The 16,449-nt window shown below is 35.5% G+C and overlaps 3 protein-coding genes across 4 annotated transcripts; 2 read left to right on the forward strand and 1 right to left on the reverse strand.

Annotated features, from left to right (window-relative positions):
- The first annotated feature begins 930 nt into the window (after positions 1 to 930).
- LOC125671800 (uncharacterized) lies at positions 931 to 2,729 on the forward strand. Its single transcript, XM_048907712.2, has 4 exons — positions 931 to 1,275; positions 1,397 to 1,549; positions 1,655 to 1,767; positions 2,591 to 2,729. Exons 1-4 carry the CDS (start codon positions 1,109 to 1,111, stop codon positions 2,659 to 2,661), a joined length of 504 nt encoding a protein of 167 aa, XP_048763669.1. The 5' UTR covers positions 931 to 1,108; the 3' UTR covers positions 2,662 to 2,729.
- Positions 2,730 to 3,515: 786 nt separating this feature from the next.
- LOC125671797 (uncharacterized) lies at positions 3,516 to 7,090 on the forward strand. 2 transcript variants are annotated; one of them, XM_048907708.2, is made up of 6 exons: positions 3,516 to 3,699; positions 4,119 to 4,300; positions 4,888 to 4,998; positions 6,395 to 6,500; positions 6,687 to 6,804; positions 6,972 to 7,090. In XM_048907708.2, exons 1-6 carry the CDS (start codon positions 3,687 to 3,689, stop codon positions 6,982 to 6,984), a joined length of 543 nt encoding a protein of 180 aa, XP_048763665.1. In that variant the 5' UTR covers positions 3,516 to 3,686; the 3' UTR covers positions 6,985 to 7,090. The 2 variants fall into 2 exon arrangements, with proteins under 2 accessions (XP_048763665.1, XP_056017142.1); XM_056161167.1 differs by having other exon boundaries at positions 3,553 to 3,699; positions 6,687 to 7,090.
- A 5,399-nt stretch (positions 7,091 to 12,489) lies between these two features.
- Positions 12,490 to 14,224, reverse strand: LOC125671790 (uncharacterized). Its single transcript, XM_048907702.2, has 5 exons — positions 13,929 to 14,224; positions 13,616 to 13,645; positions 13,276 to 13,428; positions 12,710 to 12,822; positions 12,490 to 12,586 (listed from the first exon to the last, which is right to left on the reverse strand). Exons 1-5 carry the CDS (start codon positions 14,153 to 14,155, stop codon positions 12,513 to 12,515), a joined length of 597 nt encoding a protein of 198 aa, XP_048763659.1. The 5' UTR covers positions 14,156 to 14,224; the 3' UTR covers positions 12,490 to 12,512.
- Between the last annotated feature and the right edge of the window lie 2,225 nt (positions 14,225 to 16,449).

The raw sequence follows: 16,449 nt of genomic DNA on the forward strand, positions 1-16,449 counted from the left end.
GCGAAAAACACACGTGATTATTTTTTAACAGTTACGCAACCATCAATTTGAAAGGTGTTCGGAAAATACTCCATGAGCACTTGAACCTTGATACTGGTAGACTAACAAAAGAAGTCATAAGTTTTGTTTCTTTTCTTAGGGAATATTTTTGTAGAATCCTTCCGATAACTGTGATTTGATTTAAAAATAGCTCGCGTTTCAGTACAGTTACAGCTACAAGAGAACATGAATATAGACAAACGAAACCATTCATTTAAATTTTGCAAAGGAAGAGGAAATAGTTTTGTATCTGGAAATTGCACCCTTAAGCAACTTTATTGTCATGAATTCTATGTATGAGAGTCCTATTATGATCATTTCTTATTTTGTTTTACATGGAGTCTTAGACCGTTGATTCAAAGGTCCAGAAAAACTATCGATTGTCGTCGTTCCAGCAGCTTTGAAATGGCTTCTTATTTTTGTGAGATATGAAAAACAAAAGGACTACATTTCTAGATGTGAGGTTGATTTTGATAACTTAGGTTGATATTGATAACGTCACAAGCTGTAATAGAAATGATAATCCCCCAACCCACAAAGGTCCAATATGTACAAATGTACATGTAGGTGTGTGCATATACTCGGTTTCAATGGTGCAACAGGTAAACAGATTGAATAATAGCTCTCGTTTAAACTTGGTACATGCACATACATGTACAATGTAGTTATAAGTCAAAACATCAAAGAACCATGATTAGATTCGAAACACCAGCCTTACGTATTTAAAGTTATATATTTGATGATAAAAGTTTAACCCAACAGACCGCGTAATGGTCCTCGGGTTATGGAAACGAAATATATACGAAAACTGATTGGGATTTTAGTATGAATATGTAATTTCGCATAAAGAAATGAAGTACAATTCTCTGAATGTATTCATCCACAACTAAGGGTTTCATGAAAAGATGTCCCAAAACGACCCGGGACATTTCTCTCTTGATATGAACGTCACCGGTATGTGAACAGCACATATGGCGATAGTGACCTGATTTCCAAACTAAAGTACGAAAATTTCAGACTTTTATCGAGTTGTTCGGGACTATAAAAATTTATTGGAAAAAAATCCGCAATGTTGCGATTAATATTATTTCATTTGTGTGTTACGTTTATTATATGTGATCCACTGGGGTTCCTAAGTGAAAAGGAAAAAGAAGCACTTGGGAAAATGCATATTTTGGACCTTCCAGAAAAAGCACAACGTGTACTCCGCAGTGTCACGCTTCATGGAAATGCAACGTAGGTATAGAAAAATATCACTTTCTTCCTCTGTTTTCAAGGGTCTGAGTAAATTATATAAGGCTTAAGTCGAACGACATGCAGCCCTCCATGTTGTTATTCTTTTGATTTAAAATTTCAGGGCTCACTGGTGTTGTAATGTAGCCACGACAAAGAAAATCACGGAGTCCCACTCCCAGGTCCTGTACACCAGGCAGGTCCGAGATCGTGTGTCGCACCACCACTGTGGGTTTCTGGGACTTTCTCGCTGTGCTAGTCATCACTATTACTACATGTATGCAATATATATCTATATCTATCTACATGTATATCGCAAGAAAATACGATCTGCTGAAGGCCTGTTTTAACATGGTCTCTTATTTGTTTTTTTAATTTTCAGATCAGTACCACAGTACAAAACAACATACTCCATTAAAGTAATTCATACCAGCTGCCCAAACCAGAACCTGGTTTGCTGCAAAGGATATGTGTTGGTTGCCGGAAGTTGTGTTCGTACGTGACCTATTTTATATTTTACTGATAAGATATGGATCCTTTTCATGATTCTGATTGGTCAAATATATTTCCATTTGTTTCTTGTTTGCTTTTAGTCGAGGTGGCGATATTTCAGCCATAAGCCAGCTGTCAACTTCAGTCAGCGTCCGGTTTTGAAGTTTTTAGGTCGTCGTGTCGTCTCGTAATAAGCCAAATTAATCTTTTATCGAAAACCCGTGAAAACATGATAGGATGTCTTCATTTTCCTCATTTCTGTGGATATACCATAGGCATTTATTTGAAAAATAAGTACAGCAATAAATGTACTGCAAAAGTACCCTATAATGGGCATCAAAGGTTGAAATACAATACCATTGTCATTCATGATTGGTGTGACCCAATTTCTGGTAGACCTTTGTCATTGGTGTAATAGACCCAATCTCTGGTAAACCATTATCATTGGTGTTATAGACCCAATCTGTGGTAGGGAGTTCAAGAAGTCATTTGAAATTTCTTGGAGTTTCACGAAAACTTAACATTTTCATAAGAATTCAGATTTTGGAGAGAGAAAAATTGTTTGTGATAAATGTTATTATGCCCTGTCATTGGATATTCGGGCGTATAGTTTTTGGTCTGACCGTCTGTTTGTCTGCAAAAAACTGTAACCTCGGCCATAAATTTCGAACGCTTAGTGCCAGAGCTTTCATATTTCACATGTGTATTCCTTGTGACAAGACCTTTCTTTCTGGTACCAAAGTTACTTTGCAGCCACACGGGGGCATCAGTGTTTTACCAACACAGCTTGTTCCAGTTTTGATTGATTTCATTTGTTACTTTACAGCTTTGAGTGAAATATCTAACATAAAAGACGACCTCATCAACCTCCATAATGGCGGTGTTGTAGTCGGATGAAACTGTAGACAATTACATAAACAGAAATAAACCGCTGTGTGTTTGTAGTGCATCAGTGTAAAATGAAACAATCCAGTTGTTGTAACTCATAATGCAATGGTGATGGTCTTACGCCGTATTATAAATCTTTTGAATTACAGGAAAAGGGGTCACATTCTTTTAGATGGAAAGGTTTATATTTCATTACGAAAGCTTCCGAGTCCAGCAAGTCTGGTTCCGGGCTCACAAAACTTAAAGGACTTCACATCTGATATAAATCTCATAGAAATATATTGTGAAAAGTTTGTTCTTTAGTGAAAAATAAGAGGGTAATCAAAACGAGTTCGCCTTTAAGTTAGCACTACAGCCCAGGAGCTAGCTTTTACTTACACCATGGACAACGCGACATGCGTTTCATTGTTGGAAAGTTCAGTCTACTTGTTTTATACATGAACAAGACACTTTCCGATTTCAGAATGTGTTTGTTAATATTCTACGGTATTTTGAAGTGAACCATTATCCACTTAAAAGGTTCTGCTATCCCGTGCATTGGTTGATTATAAGGATCATTCTGTAATAACAGACAAAATACTCCAAAGAAAAATGAAAAACTTTCAATCCAAGTGATTGATGTACTGACTGATGGGGCGATCAATGATTTAAAAAAACAAATTGGTGTGCGATTTTCACTGCACAAAGTATACAAGTAATATTGAACTGAAGTCTCCTTGTGATCTTTTACCCAAACTGTGACCTGCGCTGATTGACCTCTGCTAACCTTGACTTTCCCAGCCGTGAATGGACTGTCTAGAATGACCTGTCTGGGACTGATCACGATGAAGATATGTCCGTGGAGAAAGGGTGGTCACAGGTTCTGATTCCGCCACTGTTGAGAGAATGAAGGAAATCCGTCACGTCTTCCGATCCCACGCCTGATTAGATCCTCCCCTTTGTTCACAACACATCGCACCTTCTTATCTGCTGGCTCTATCCTTGACGTACTGCCTCGCTATCATTAAGTACGTTTCGTTGTAGTAATTTTCGCTATGAAATTTACAGGTAAGTAAGTCTCCCTGTCTTATTTCGCTGAACACCTTTGATAAAATTTTACTATTTTGAAGATACTTATGCAAATGTGCATTTACTTCTTTTAGCAAACATGTTTTGAATGCTGTCACAACCTCTTTATTTAATATGGCGAGCATACGAATGTGCACATCAATTCAGTGACTTTGTGTTGTATACATGTAATTATGAAGAAAAACAACAACAATTCTTTGTGAAAAATAATAATGCTGTCCACTTTAAGAAATAAATAGTATTGAAAATATTTTTAAAATGAAGCAAAATACACCTCTATCTATCAAAAAATATAACGCGTATCAATTTCAAAAGATAAATATAACCAAAACAATATTACTATTCCCGAATCCATCACATACTGGTATCATGGTAGGCTTACTAACTATATTTCAAAGGATTTCTCATCTGCCTGTGCCTCTCGGCCTTACTGCTTTCCGCCAGTGGTGCCCCCCAGAGGCGGCAGGTCCAGGCGGCGCTGGCCGCGGCTTTCGGCCAGGCAATGGGGGAACAAGTGCAGAAGTTTGTGAGTACGGCTGGGGACTACTTACTAAATGCCTTATTTGGTGAAAGTCCATACGTAAGTATACATTTATTAGAAATCTTTAAACACTTCATTTTAATATTTTGAATATTTCACTATTGATTATACTCTTATTTAACAATACTAAAAGTATAGAATTACCAGCCAAGTCATTTACATGGGTATTCACTTAAGAAATAAATTTCATGTTTGAAAATACATGAGGTCAAGAACGCGATAACGCTAACGCACTTCGTGAAAAGTATGTCAGCAGTTCATACTCGTACCCTCATCTGTGGGAATTCCCAAACATTTAGGCTAAATAGACGTACATGCATGTATATTATATTTATCAAGATTCGTACGCACATTGTTTACAACTGCATTGCATTCATGAGGAAATGAATATCAGTAAAATTGGTAAAGACATCGAAGGTTGAAACATTGGAAATGTTTTTCTAATATGCAATGGTTGAAAGACTCAAGAATCCTTTTTTTTTTAAAAAATAAACAAACCAAGTGCTTGTATATTGTATAACGTCCCGCTCGAGAATTTTTCACTCATATTTTAAAATCGAGAAAATTTAGTCAATCTTAATGATGACAATTTGATTCCATTGAACAATGTGTGTGATGTTTTGCAGACGACAATAATGGGTCGTGGAGTCAAAGTTACGAGTAATGCTGGGGGCATAGTAAGCATTAAAGACATCGCCACGGGCATCGTTGTGGCAGGCTATGGTCAAACACAAGAGGTACGTAACTTAAACAGGGCCTAAAAAATCTTAAAGTACACTTGTCAGCATAACTACAACCTGTATCTCGCATGGAACCGATGACGAGGAAGGGGGTGGGTATACGTACATTTATCAACACTTCGCGCAAGATACATCCCTTGTCTGCCATCTTGAGATTAAAAATAGTATTTCACTAGTTGGGCCTTTGAAATTTTCTTATTTTAACATTTGGAGGGTTTTTTCTCTATCAATTGCAGTCAACTGTCTCTTAGATAATGGCAAGGTTATTTGTGAAAGCCATGTCTTCGGACGTTCACACTGAAAATGGAATCTGTCTTGTCCATCTGTGTTATGTCAGGATCCTAGTTCAAGGTTATCTGGACAAGTTCAAGGCCACTTCGAACAAAAAGCCTGTGTCATTTTTATCGAAGCTGTATTTTAACACCGCTCATTCTATTAAGACCTTTAAAATGACGTCGCGTATATCTTATGCAAGGCTGAGTATACTGCATATTTCAATACTGTTACACATGTACTTGTAGGAACTTCAGAAAAGCCATGTACCACTGAGTTCTTTATCAGAAAAGAAATTAATTTATATGACCTTGACCTTTTCAATAGTTTGAATATGAATCATATTGAAGTGTATTTATTTTGAAAGCATCGCTTTGGTCTGCGTTTATCTCTGTATAAATGTGTTTCAGCTCAATATAGAGCAATCCAAGAAATGTTGAAAATAAATAAATAAAGAATTGTCAGTGTTACACAAGCGTACCGTCGGGGTAATTTTGAACATTCGATATTATCGAACATCATCATATAATATATGTTTAAAAACTGTAATTGGATGTCTCTCTCTCGTATTATTTTGTTTACAGAAAACTTATCTTAGTTTATAAACTTTTACATGGATTACTGCCAGCTGAATTAGAATGTTTTTCAATGTGTGCATTGTATCATAAATAAACCAAATATAAAGCAAGAACTAAGACTGAATATTGTAACAGATCAGGCTGCCATCTGTGAAGTGAATGAAGAGAAATTGATATTATATCAGACTTCATCACAGGTCGCATTAACTTAATCTTTTGTCCTCACTGCAGTGGCCATCTTACTTCAACTAATAGTTTTGATGCTTGTCTGAATGTTATATCATAACGCAGGGTCACGTTTAAATGAAAACTTCCTGTATTGCTAAAAATAGCATCCTGGGCTAATAAAAAGGATTTATTCATCAATGCATTTTCATAATTTATCATCATAATTATTATCATTATTAAATTGTAAAACATCCTTAAAAGTATGATTTACAAACAGACAATATTCTGTGGCGGAAGATTTTATACGAGAAAAAGTACAATGTCCGCATATTTTCTCAAAGCTAACACAGATCCCTGTTTCCTTCATATTAAAGGTGGCCATGGGCGATGCCACAGCCAATCTTATCACTACGTTATACAAAGGAGGATACATTAGTATCGACGATCTTCACTTAGCGCCGATAAGAACGACAACTGCGCGTACGTATATCTAAAGGAAAAGGCTCTGAAATGAATATCACAGAAGAGGGCGAATACATATAATAGAGCAATAATTATCAGCGAAATAATTAAATTTTAAGCTTCAATAATGTTACGCTCTACTAATATTTCATTCCGTGAAGAATTCTCTATTTGCATATTTCTTTTCTAATTCATTATCTTCAGTTCCTTGTGCGGATGCTTTCCCTCCTAAAGTGTGTGCATCGTACAAAAATTTAGGATCGTGTTCACCTGCCCACGTGACTTACAGCTTCGCTCATACACACTGCACGAAAACTTGCGGGTATGGAATGGGAAAATATTGATTGCTATTGTATTACATGTACATGTGTAATGAACTTCTTTCACGTGATATCGATATTTCAATTTACAATCGATAAATTTTCTAACATGGGCATTTTCACGTTTTATTTTTAAGCTATTAATATTGTTTCTTTTTCTTTCTTTCAGGGGCTGTTCATAAAAATTACGTCGTGTCAATTTATGGAGAAAGTGTGACCATCAAGTAGTACATTGTACATGTAACATGTCAAATGAGGCACATAATTATACCACTGCAATGTACACGTTTTAAAGTGTTTATTGTTTTTAATTGGGTCAAATGAAAGAGTTATATATACATGTATATTCAAATTGTGTTTTTAAAAAATCATAGTGTCCAGTATAAAATATTAAAAGAAATAGAATAAACATTTTAACTTTGTGTACTGTTTATTCTATTTCTTTTAATATATATATATATAATCCAAATAGAAAGAGTTGATATCACAGAGTCAAAATAATTCAATAAAAAAGCAGGAAAATATACAGTTCCAAAATATGTATAATATATAGCCCTGGTTCTCAGAACTCTTTCAATTTATGCAGTAGCCAAATCATTTTTGGAAGGTGATTGGTGGTGTCCTGGTAGATGGGCAATAAAGTTTCAGAATTTTCATTTTCGCCCTGGAGACCAATTTGGAGTTGAAAACGACATTTTTCTATAAAATATCTGGTATTGTTTGCGTTATTACACCTTAATAATGAATATAATTTGTATGAAATGTTCCTGATAGACTTTTGTACTTGCCTTTATGTCATTAATTAAATATACGACTTTCCTGCCCCGCTCTTATTCATTTGGTTGGATGGTTGTATATTGTTTAACGTCCCCTTTAGAGAATTTTTCACTCACATGGATACGCCACCAAGACCGGTGAAGGGCTTCAAATTTAGGCCTTTGCTCGGCACTTACGGCCATTGAGCAGTGAGGGTTTATTAGCGCGCCACACCTACTATGACATTGGGCATCCGTCCGAGGGCCCGTGACATTCACACCTAATGCCGAGCGTTTAGCGATGGAACCGTCACTACCTGTTTTTACGACTTCGATCTGTCGCAGCGGGAATTCGAACCCCGACCTTCATTTGGATTTCTCGCCCTTTCTGTTCAGATTTGAGTACTTTTTTGTGTTCCAACAACATGGACTTGCTCCCGTTTAAAAACAATTGTAAAAAAGATACTATCTTTTAAAATGTAGTATTGTTTACTATATATTTTTTTTTTACGATTTCAAGTCCCCATGTTCCAACGTAAGAGCATTATACAAAGTAATAACATGTAATTACAACCTTCAATCCTTGAATTTTTTTTTTGAATTTTTTCATTAATATATTTTAGATACAATGTAGTTTATCACGACGAATTTCACGACGAATTCTACCTGTGACAGTGTTACTTGAGGGACACGACACTGATGGGGGGGGGGGGGGGGGTACCACCCCTATCTTTTCATTGATAGTCTATTTTTCTTCGTGTCCAACCATACGCATATATATATATATATATATATATATATATATATATATATATATATATAAAGTAAAAAAATAAAATCCAGTACTTAAACTTAGAAACTTAGATGTTTAAAAATCTACTGACGAGCCCGCTATAGATAAAAGTTTGAGTACTGGATTTTATTTTACCCCGATACCAAGAAAAAAGAATTTATTGAATATGTATATACATGTACATATGCCGTATAGCGAAATCGCTTTGGAATTTTCAACTGAATTTAAAGAAGAGATGGAGAGAGAAAGAGAGAGAGAGAGGTTGTCATGCAATATTATATTTAGTACTTAGATAATGGATACATCTATACATTCAGCACCGTGTTTTTAAGGGAAAATATTTCTCTGATATAAGAGACGGTTTTACATAATGGCATTCTATCTATCACATGCATGTTAAAGTTTTTGTTGGCATTTTTAAAGTGGTAGGTGAGGGAATATTTGTTTCCTGCACATGTTATATACTTTCTCCTTTGGATTTAAACAAAATGGATTATAGTCGATTCAAAATTTAATAAACTTGTCAACTATATAAGGATACATGGTTTTCCGATTGTAATAGTTTTAATCGTAAAATACTCATTCTTAGACCACAAACTTAGGTTGGACCCCCTCCCCCTTCCCACAGAAAAAATGTCAGAGGTGGGTCCCACTTGGATCTGTGCATTAGAAGATGCTAGATATGATAATCAATTGGGTAGTCTGTCAGGCTAGTTCACGAAAGTCTCGTGTAAAGCGGAGATTTTTCACTTGTTAAAGAATGGAAAATATCGAAGTAAAAGATACTCTAATGCATCTAGCTATTGCAATAAAGACGTTTCTTTTTAATCATGCATTGATTTAAAACACACCAATTTGTGCAGGATACACTCTGTATTGGCGAGTAAATTTGAACTCTTTTATTCTGGCTGATAGATCTGTACGTTAAAACCACGTATATTACCCAGCATCACTCCATTCTTAAGCAACAGATCAGGTAGGACAACCCAGCATCACTCCATTCTTAAGCAACAGATCAGGTAGGACATCCCAGCATCGCTCCATTCTTAAGCAACAGATCAGGTAGGACATCCCAGCATCGCTCCATTCTTAAGCAACAGATCAGGTAGGACAACCCAGCATCACTCCATTCTTAAGCAACAGATCAGGTAGGACATCCCAGCATCGCTCCATTCTTAAGCAACAGATCAGGTAGGACAACCCAGCATCACTCCATTCTTAAGCAAAGATTAGGTAGGACATTCGAGACCTGTACAACGTGTTTGTAGTTTTACGTCACAACAGGATTTTTCACCCCAGAGTGCCACAAATTAGGCCTCGTATGCTAGGCGCCCTTGGCCGTTAGCATTGAGGATTCTTTATCGCACCAATGCCAATCGTGACAGAGAAGCTCGGTTTTCACATGTATGACCTGAAAGAACCTACATTATCACTTCTTATATCAACAATCGTTTGGCAAAAGAACAGTCAAGTGGTTACACTGTTGTACCTAACGACTACGGTTTGGATCGAACCCCAACTTCTCGCTCACGAAGCGAGTGTTCTACCAATCGGCTAAGTAGAGAAATCATTCTTAGTATATGTATTCTTTCCAAAAGACCATCACAGTATCTCACTGGTAGTACGCTCGTAGGATCGTGGGTTCGAATCCCAGTCACGAAAAACGTAGACTGCAGTTGTTAATGAAAGTCTCGAGTTTGGATAAGGCCTTTAGCTAAAAACCGAGCTCCCTTGTCGCATTGCATTGTAGGTGTTTTAACATGATGAAAACTTCCCTGCTGTATAGCACAAAGTCCCTAGCATATTTGGTGACGTCTCTACGTGTGAAATAATATCCCTATAAATTGATCAGTCAAATAAATAAAGTGAAACAATACCATCAAACCAACAAAAACGTGATGTGACTGAAAAAGAGCATAAAACAATTCATGTATTTGGTGACGTCTCTACGTGTGAAATATTCTCCCTATCAATTGATCAGTCAAATAAATAAAGTGAAACAATACCATCAAACCATCAAAAAACGTGAAATGACTGAAAAAAAGCATAAAATAATTCATTTAATACACGTTTAATGATGATTAACTGTAAAGAGTGTGCTCTTACCCCATCAATCACAAACACCATTAGTTTTGTGAATTGTTATTTATTGAGATGACAATATAAAAGGGGAGATCACCCAGAAATAAGTCATACATTAGTACCAATTAAAATTGCGTAATGATCCCCCTTTCTTCTGTTTACAATGTCTAACTGCCTAAAGTAACGCCATCTTTTTGTCACGTGACCAAAGTATAGGGGTCAGACTGAGCTTAAAATTTCGGGGAAAATACGCTTAAGAAGACTATCGCAATGTCTATTTAAACGAGGAACATGATTACATAGAAACTATTATTTTTACAGTAATCTATACTTATAAATTAACATTTTTTTGTCAATAAGCTCCGAAACGATTGCTCCAGATTTACTTGTACCTTTGATATTGATTCATATGTGAGGTGAAGTCCGTATAACAGAATCTTCCTTGATTGGTACATGTAAATATCGTAAACCTACTTTCGTTTTCGATATACTATCCTGAAATAGCAAAAATAAGAGTACAGTGGCGGACACACTTTGGCGGATCTAAGCCAAATTTCTTTTCTTTTTTATGACAACTTAAAGGACACATCTCATGTTTTCAAAGTACATGTATACAATATTACATGCATTTTGCCTTCGGTTTACCGAAATATTGCGATAATTAATCTAAGTCCGGATTTCAAAAAGTCTAGTTAATTAGGTAGGAAGTTACGTAGTACAGCGACGTCATATGCGCCCTTCTTCGATCAACTGATTATGAAAGTAGTGCGAGATATTATTAAAAACTCAGCTTATAAGGACCTAATTTATTCACCATGGTCATTGTAATTTAACAGTTACTGATATGTATAAACGCATGGATAAAGACAATTCTTTTATTTTGGTTGAATATGTCAATAGTTGCGAGTCGAATTCAAAGTTAAACTCACAACTAATCAATAAAACGATGCATCTTGTACTTACAAATATCGATTAAAAGAGTGACATCCTCTCCAAAATTCGATAACAGTAGCACGCAATTGTTGTCAATCGAATTTGCGCGAACGAGTCACGTGACTCAAAACAAAGCTCGACAGTTTGTTAAACTGTTTTCAAGAGACTATTTATGTGATAAAAGAACTCATAAAATCGATATTAGTAAGTACAAGAAGCATCGTTTTATTGATTATTTGTGAGTTTAACATTGAATTCGGCTCGTGAGTATTTAAAATCGGCACGAGAATTCCGCCTCCAGCTGGGGGAGGCGAAATTTCCAGTTTATGTAATGGCGCCGGTTCTAAACTGGTGAACTCGAGATAACACACCACAGAATCGTCCACATCTGCTTCGTACTTAGATATTTTATGGAAAATGGATATCAAATGCAAACTAACAACTCAACTTTATGACGAACGGGATGATTTCAGCTTCTCCATTTTCAACTTCCCATATTTATGTTGCAACATTCCATTTTCACCTGCATATGGTGTTTATATCTCTTAAATGAATCGATACATAAGAACTTGATCTGCGTATGATCATTTTTTTTAAATCCAGGCAGGCTACTAATAAACAAGTTGATGTTAAAGGGATTTCAACAGTCTCGTTTCAAGTCAGCATTTCGCGAATACTGTGATCGTTATAATGATCAAGTTTGTAAATACAACCTACCATTAGGTCAAATGTTGTTTGAGGTGTTTCATACCGATTGTTAGGCCGTTCCTGGCACACTGGTTTTGACTGTGGATTATTCCGTTTATCTGATCAAGACATAGGGCTCGCGGCGAGTGTGACCGGTCTACAGGGTATTCTTACTCCTCATAGACATCTAATCCCACCTCTGGTATATCTAGAGGTCGATCCCTGTTTGCCCAATTCTATATTTTGCATTCCTTATAGGCGATATGAGATTGATTACTGTTCGTTATCTTCACCTTCATTGAAACATCACAGGATTGAAGTAGATAAGATATTGATAAATTGTAAACATTACCGCACACACACACACACACACACACACACACACACACACACACACACACACACACACATTATTGTTATACATGATACAAAGGAAGTATATTTCATCTTTATTTTGATCTTATTTTCCAAGAGGTATGTTGGCATTTTGCAGCTTGATTAGATCGTCCTTGATGTTTGGGATTTCACTCAGCGCTGAAAATCATGAAATTCTAACTTTTAATGTCTGTCTGATCGATTTCTTACACGTACTGATCGATATATATACATACTAATATTAGATTTTATTAATTGTTAAATCAAGTAAAATATACTTACGAATGCAATTGTCTGCCAAGAGGATGTAATCTTTACAGCAGACGAGGTTTTGACTTGGACACGTTGTGTGGACGGTTCGACTCGTGTATGTCGTTTTATAAGCCGGGACAGATCTGAGATATGATATGCATGAATAGATATAATTATCACATATAGAGTTGTAGTGAAACGTAAAAAACATCACCGATTTAAAAACAATATATTGTAATATTATCAAAATGAGTCCGAAATGTTAAGTTTCAGTACACAACTATGGTGTACATATTGTCTGTTCTGTCGAAGAATATTCAATGAATGCTTTTTTTTTTTTTTTTTTTTTTATTATTTTTTTTTTTAATTTTTATTTATTTATTTTTTTATTTATTTTTTTTATTTTTTTTTACAGTTGATAAGGTTCTAACGCTTTGCAGAAGCGCTTGGAAACGTTATACCACTGACAGTGTGACTAAAACAGAAGATGATGTTGGGGCTGTACCAATGAAATAACAAGTATGTTATTGTTACAAGCTAACACGTGGGTGTTCACTCACAACTGGGACTGAAAAACAAAAACCGAGTCCACCTACACATAGTAATAGTGGTGGCTAGCACAGCGACTCAGCCCCAAAAATCCACAATTATGGTGCGACACTCTGTCCTTGACTTGCTTGGTGAATATTAGTTGCGAGTGACTTTGAAGTATTTTCTTTGTCGTTGGAACATTGCAACACCAATGGTTTCTTAAATCAAATGAAATGAAATTATACATTTAATGCATTAAACAGTCAATGTAAGGAATGATTATATGATTAAATAATAAAAGTGTAGAGATAAATCGTTCTAGTATTGAACTTTAAACTTGGTGTACAATGTTAGCTTGTAATATACATGTACTCACGTGTTAGCTTGTAATATACATGTACTCACGTGGCATTTCCGTGTAAAGTGACAGAGTGACTAAAAATTCCACAAAGAAAATATACAATATTATAATTACCAATCGGTTGTTAACGTAAACAATGCAAATGGAGAAAAATATCAGTTATAGCATACATAAAACAACAAGGTAGAAATAAAAAGAAACCCGCTTACGGTATAGATAAGAATAACACCTATATGTACGGTGTAAATAATTACACGCCCGTTACGGTATAACTAAATTAACACGATATAAATTACACCATACATCAAATAACACGGTATAGATAAAAATACACTTACATTATAAAATAACACTTACGGTAACTTCAGATGTGCCAAAGCCGTAAGGTTTAAATGTTGCAGATTTGAAAGGGAAATGTGATGGAGAAGTGAGGAAAAATGGGTCAAGGCTGTTAGATTCACGCCATTCCGTACCACGTGCTCTTTTATAACTTCTCTCGACTCTGGGTCATTTCCAACTGTTGCATCAATGGACCCAATATAACTGACTACGTTAACACAGAAGGCAATTAACAAGAACCGCATACTTGGAAGCCTCGCGTTCTGGTCACAAGTAGAGATCCCGATATAGAAACAGAAATTATCTATGTTTCCACGAGAGGCACGTTATGGGTTTAATGTTCTTAAATCATAGCCATCCCTTAAAATTGACCACGAAGGTTTGATATGATTCCATAGTTTACACAAAATAATTACGGATGTGATAAATACGTTAAGTGTGTCATTGATGTAGAGTTCAATCTGAGAATGGTTTTCTCTGTGTAGTACATGTTCATAAATGATGTTTGAAATAAAAATTGAGAGTCATGTGTTTATGAATACAATATTAGTCGCTGGTGATATTAACAATATTTTCGCTAAATGTATGATTTAATCTGATTGAATTAGGACATCCCTGTTGAATGTAAGTCGAAAAACTCGTAGAGGTTGCAATTAGGATTAATGATCTGAACTGGGAAACACCAGATTCACAATAGATCTATAGGCGCACAACAAGATGTCAACAATACTCGACAAACAAACGAATTTCTAGTTTACCCGACCACACGAGGATTTTAAACAAAATAATTTTTTTGATGTCGCGAATACAACTACATGTATATGACAGTGTCCTTAGTGGCGGTAAATTCAATAATTAAAAAGTGAATAAAATCGAGATTGTTTTCAGTGTGAAAAATTATGAACAAATTTAAAGAAATATCTTTTGTTTGTTTCCACAAAACTTCCTTTAAAACTTCCTTTCAGTACAAGTTTACATATATAGATTGGTTAGATAGTAGTTTGAGAAATGATGATCTTTAATGGCTTTGAAATATGTACCTGCATATAGTACTCAGAAACTTTATCGTACAATAGAACGCTAAAACCTAATATACCATTAGAAAAGAGCAAGGACATAGGGTACTATTAGAAAAGTGCAAGTGAATTATTTTACCTGTGAATCTCAAATGGTGCGATTTAGCTTGATTATCTGTTCAACAGAATGGTGGTCATAAAACAGAGCTAATATGTAGTTTACAAATAAGTGGATTGTTGGATAGAGCGTAGTGCATGTATGAGCTTTAAAATTCACGTTATTTGGTTAAAGAATTAATGAAGATATACATGTATTATATATATTATATCTTTGCTCCTCACGAAAATATTAACAGCTGTGAAGGAGGAACTTCAAACTTACTGTGCGACTACATATGCCAGAAGTAGTGTTAATCAAATGTGGATTCTAAAAAAAAATTTAAAGAACTATTAGTAAACTTGAAATCGCAAAACTTCCCCCGAATCAATAACAGCAAAACCTATGACTTTTCAACACTATACAGGACCATTCCTCACGGTAAATTAAAGACTAGACTTTTTGACATCATAGACAGTTGCTTCTTCAACAAAAATGGAAAAAGGGAATATTCATATCTATTGATCAGTCATCCAAAAACTTATTTTATCAAACACTACTCTGATTCCACGCACAAGTACTCTGAAGTTGAAAATAAAAAAAATATGTTAGAGTTCCTCATTGACAATATCTTCGTGGTCTTTTGTGATCAGATCTTCCTGTTGGAATTCCCTTGGGCACGAATTGTGCTCCTTTATTAGCTTATCTGTTTCTATATTCATATGAAGCAGAATTTATTCAAAAACTTCTACGTGAGAAGAGGTGAGATATCTTGCTGTGGCCTTCAATTCAACATTTCGGTTGAGCATCACTGAAGAGACATTGTTTGTCGAAATGCGCATCTGGTGCATCAAAATTGGTACCGTATAAGTTTTACATCAGATATATCGACGACGTTTTGTCTATTAACAATTGTAACTTTCTTTCATATGTCGATTCGATATATCCCTGTGAGCTCGAAATAAAAGACACCACAGAGTCGTCCACTTCTACTTCATACTTAGATATTTTATTGAAAGTAGACATTAACAGCAAACTTACAACTCAACTGTATGACAAACGGGATGATTCCAGCTTCTCCATCGTCAACTTCCCATATTTATGTATCAATATTCCATTATCATACCAAGAACGGCCTACAAATCGGTATGAAGCAAGTCAGACAGCATTAGACCCAATGGCAGGTTGTATTGGCAAACTAGATCGTTATAACGACCATAACATTTGGAAAATGCTGACTTCAAACGAGACTGTTGAAACCCCTGCACCATCAAATTGTTTGTCAGTAGCTTGCCTCGATTTAAAAACTGACCATACGCAGAACAAGCTCTGGCGTATCGAATCATTTGAGAGATATAAATACCATATGCAGGTGATAATGGAATATTGCTACATAAATATAGAACGTCGACAATGGGGAAGTTGA

Source organism: Ostrea edulis, chromosome 4 (genome assembly GCF_947568905.1).
Source record: "Ostrea edulis chromosome 4, xbOstEdul1.1, whole genome shotgun sequence".
Classification (NCBI taxonomy): Eukaryota; Metazoa; Mollusca; class Bivalvia; order Ostreida; family Ostreidae; genus Ostrea; species Ostrea edulis.

Bases quoted from the DNA above. Each gene is read 5' to 3' on its own strand.
- LOC125671790 (XM_048907702.2), bottom strand. From the start codon at position 14,155: ATGCGGTTCTTGTTAATTGCCTTCTGTGTTAACGTAGTCAGTTATATT. The intron at 13,429-13,615 runs GTGAGTACATGT...ATTTGATTTAAG, and splicing joins ACTTTACACGGAAATGCCAC to AAACCATTGGTGTTGCAATG. The intron at 12,587-12,709 runs GTAAGTATATTT...CATGATTTTCAG, and splicing joins CTTGGCAGACAATTGCATTC to CGCTGAGTGAAATCCCAAAC.
- LOC125671800 (XM_048907712.2), top strand. From the start codon at position 1,109: ATGTTGCGATTAATATTATTTCATTTGTGTGTTACGTTTATTATATGT. The intron at 1,276-1,396 runs GTAGGTATAGAA...TTAAAATTTCAG, and splicing joins ACGCTTCATGGAAATGCAAC to GGCTCACTGGTGTTGTAATG. The intron at 1,768-2,590 runs GTACGTGACCTA...GTTACTTTACAG, and splicing joins GGTTGCCGGAAGTTGTGTTC to CTTTGAGTGAAATATCTAAC.
- LOC125671797 (XM_056161167.1), top strand. The intron at 4,301-4,887 runs GTAAGTATACAT...GATGTTTTGCAG, and splicing joins TATTTGGTGAAAGTCCATAC to ACGACAATAATGGGTCGTGG. The intron at 6,501-6,686 runs GTACGTATATCT...CATTATCTTCAG, and splicing joins GATAAGAACGACAACTGCGC to TTCCTTGTGCGGATGCTTTC.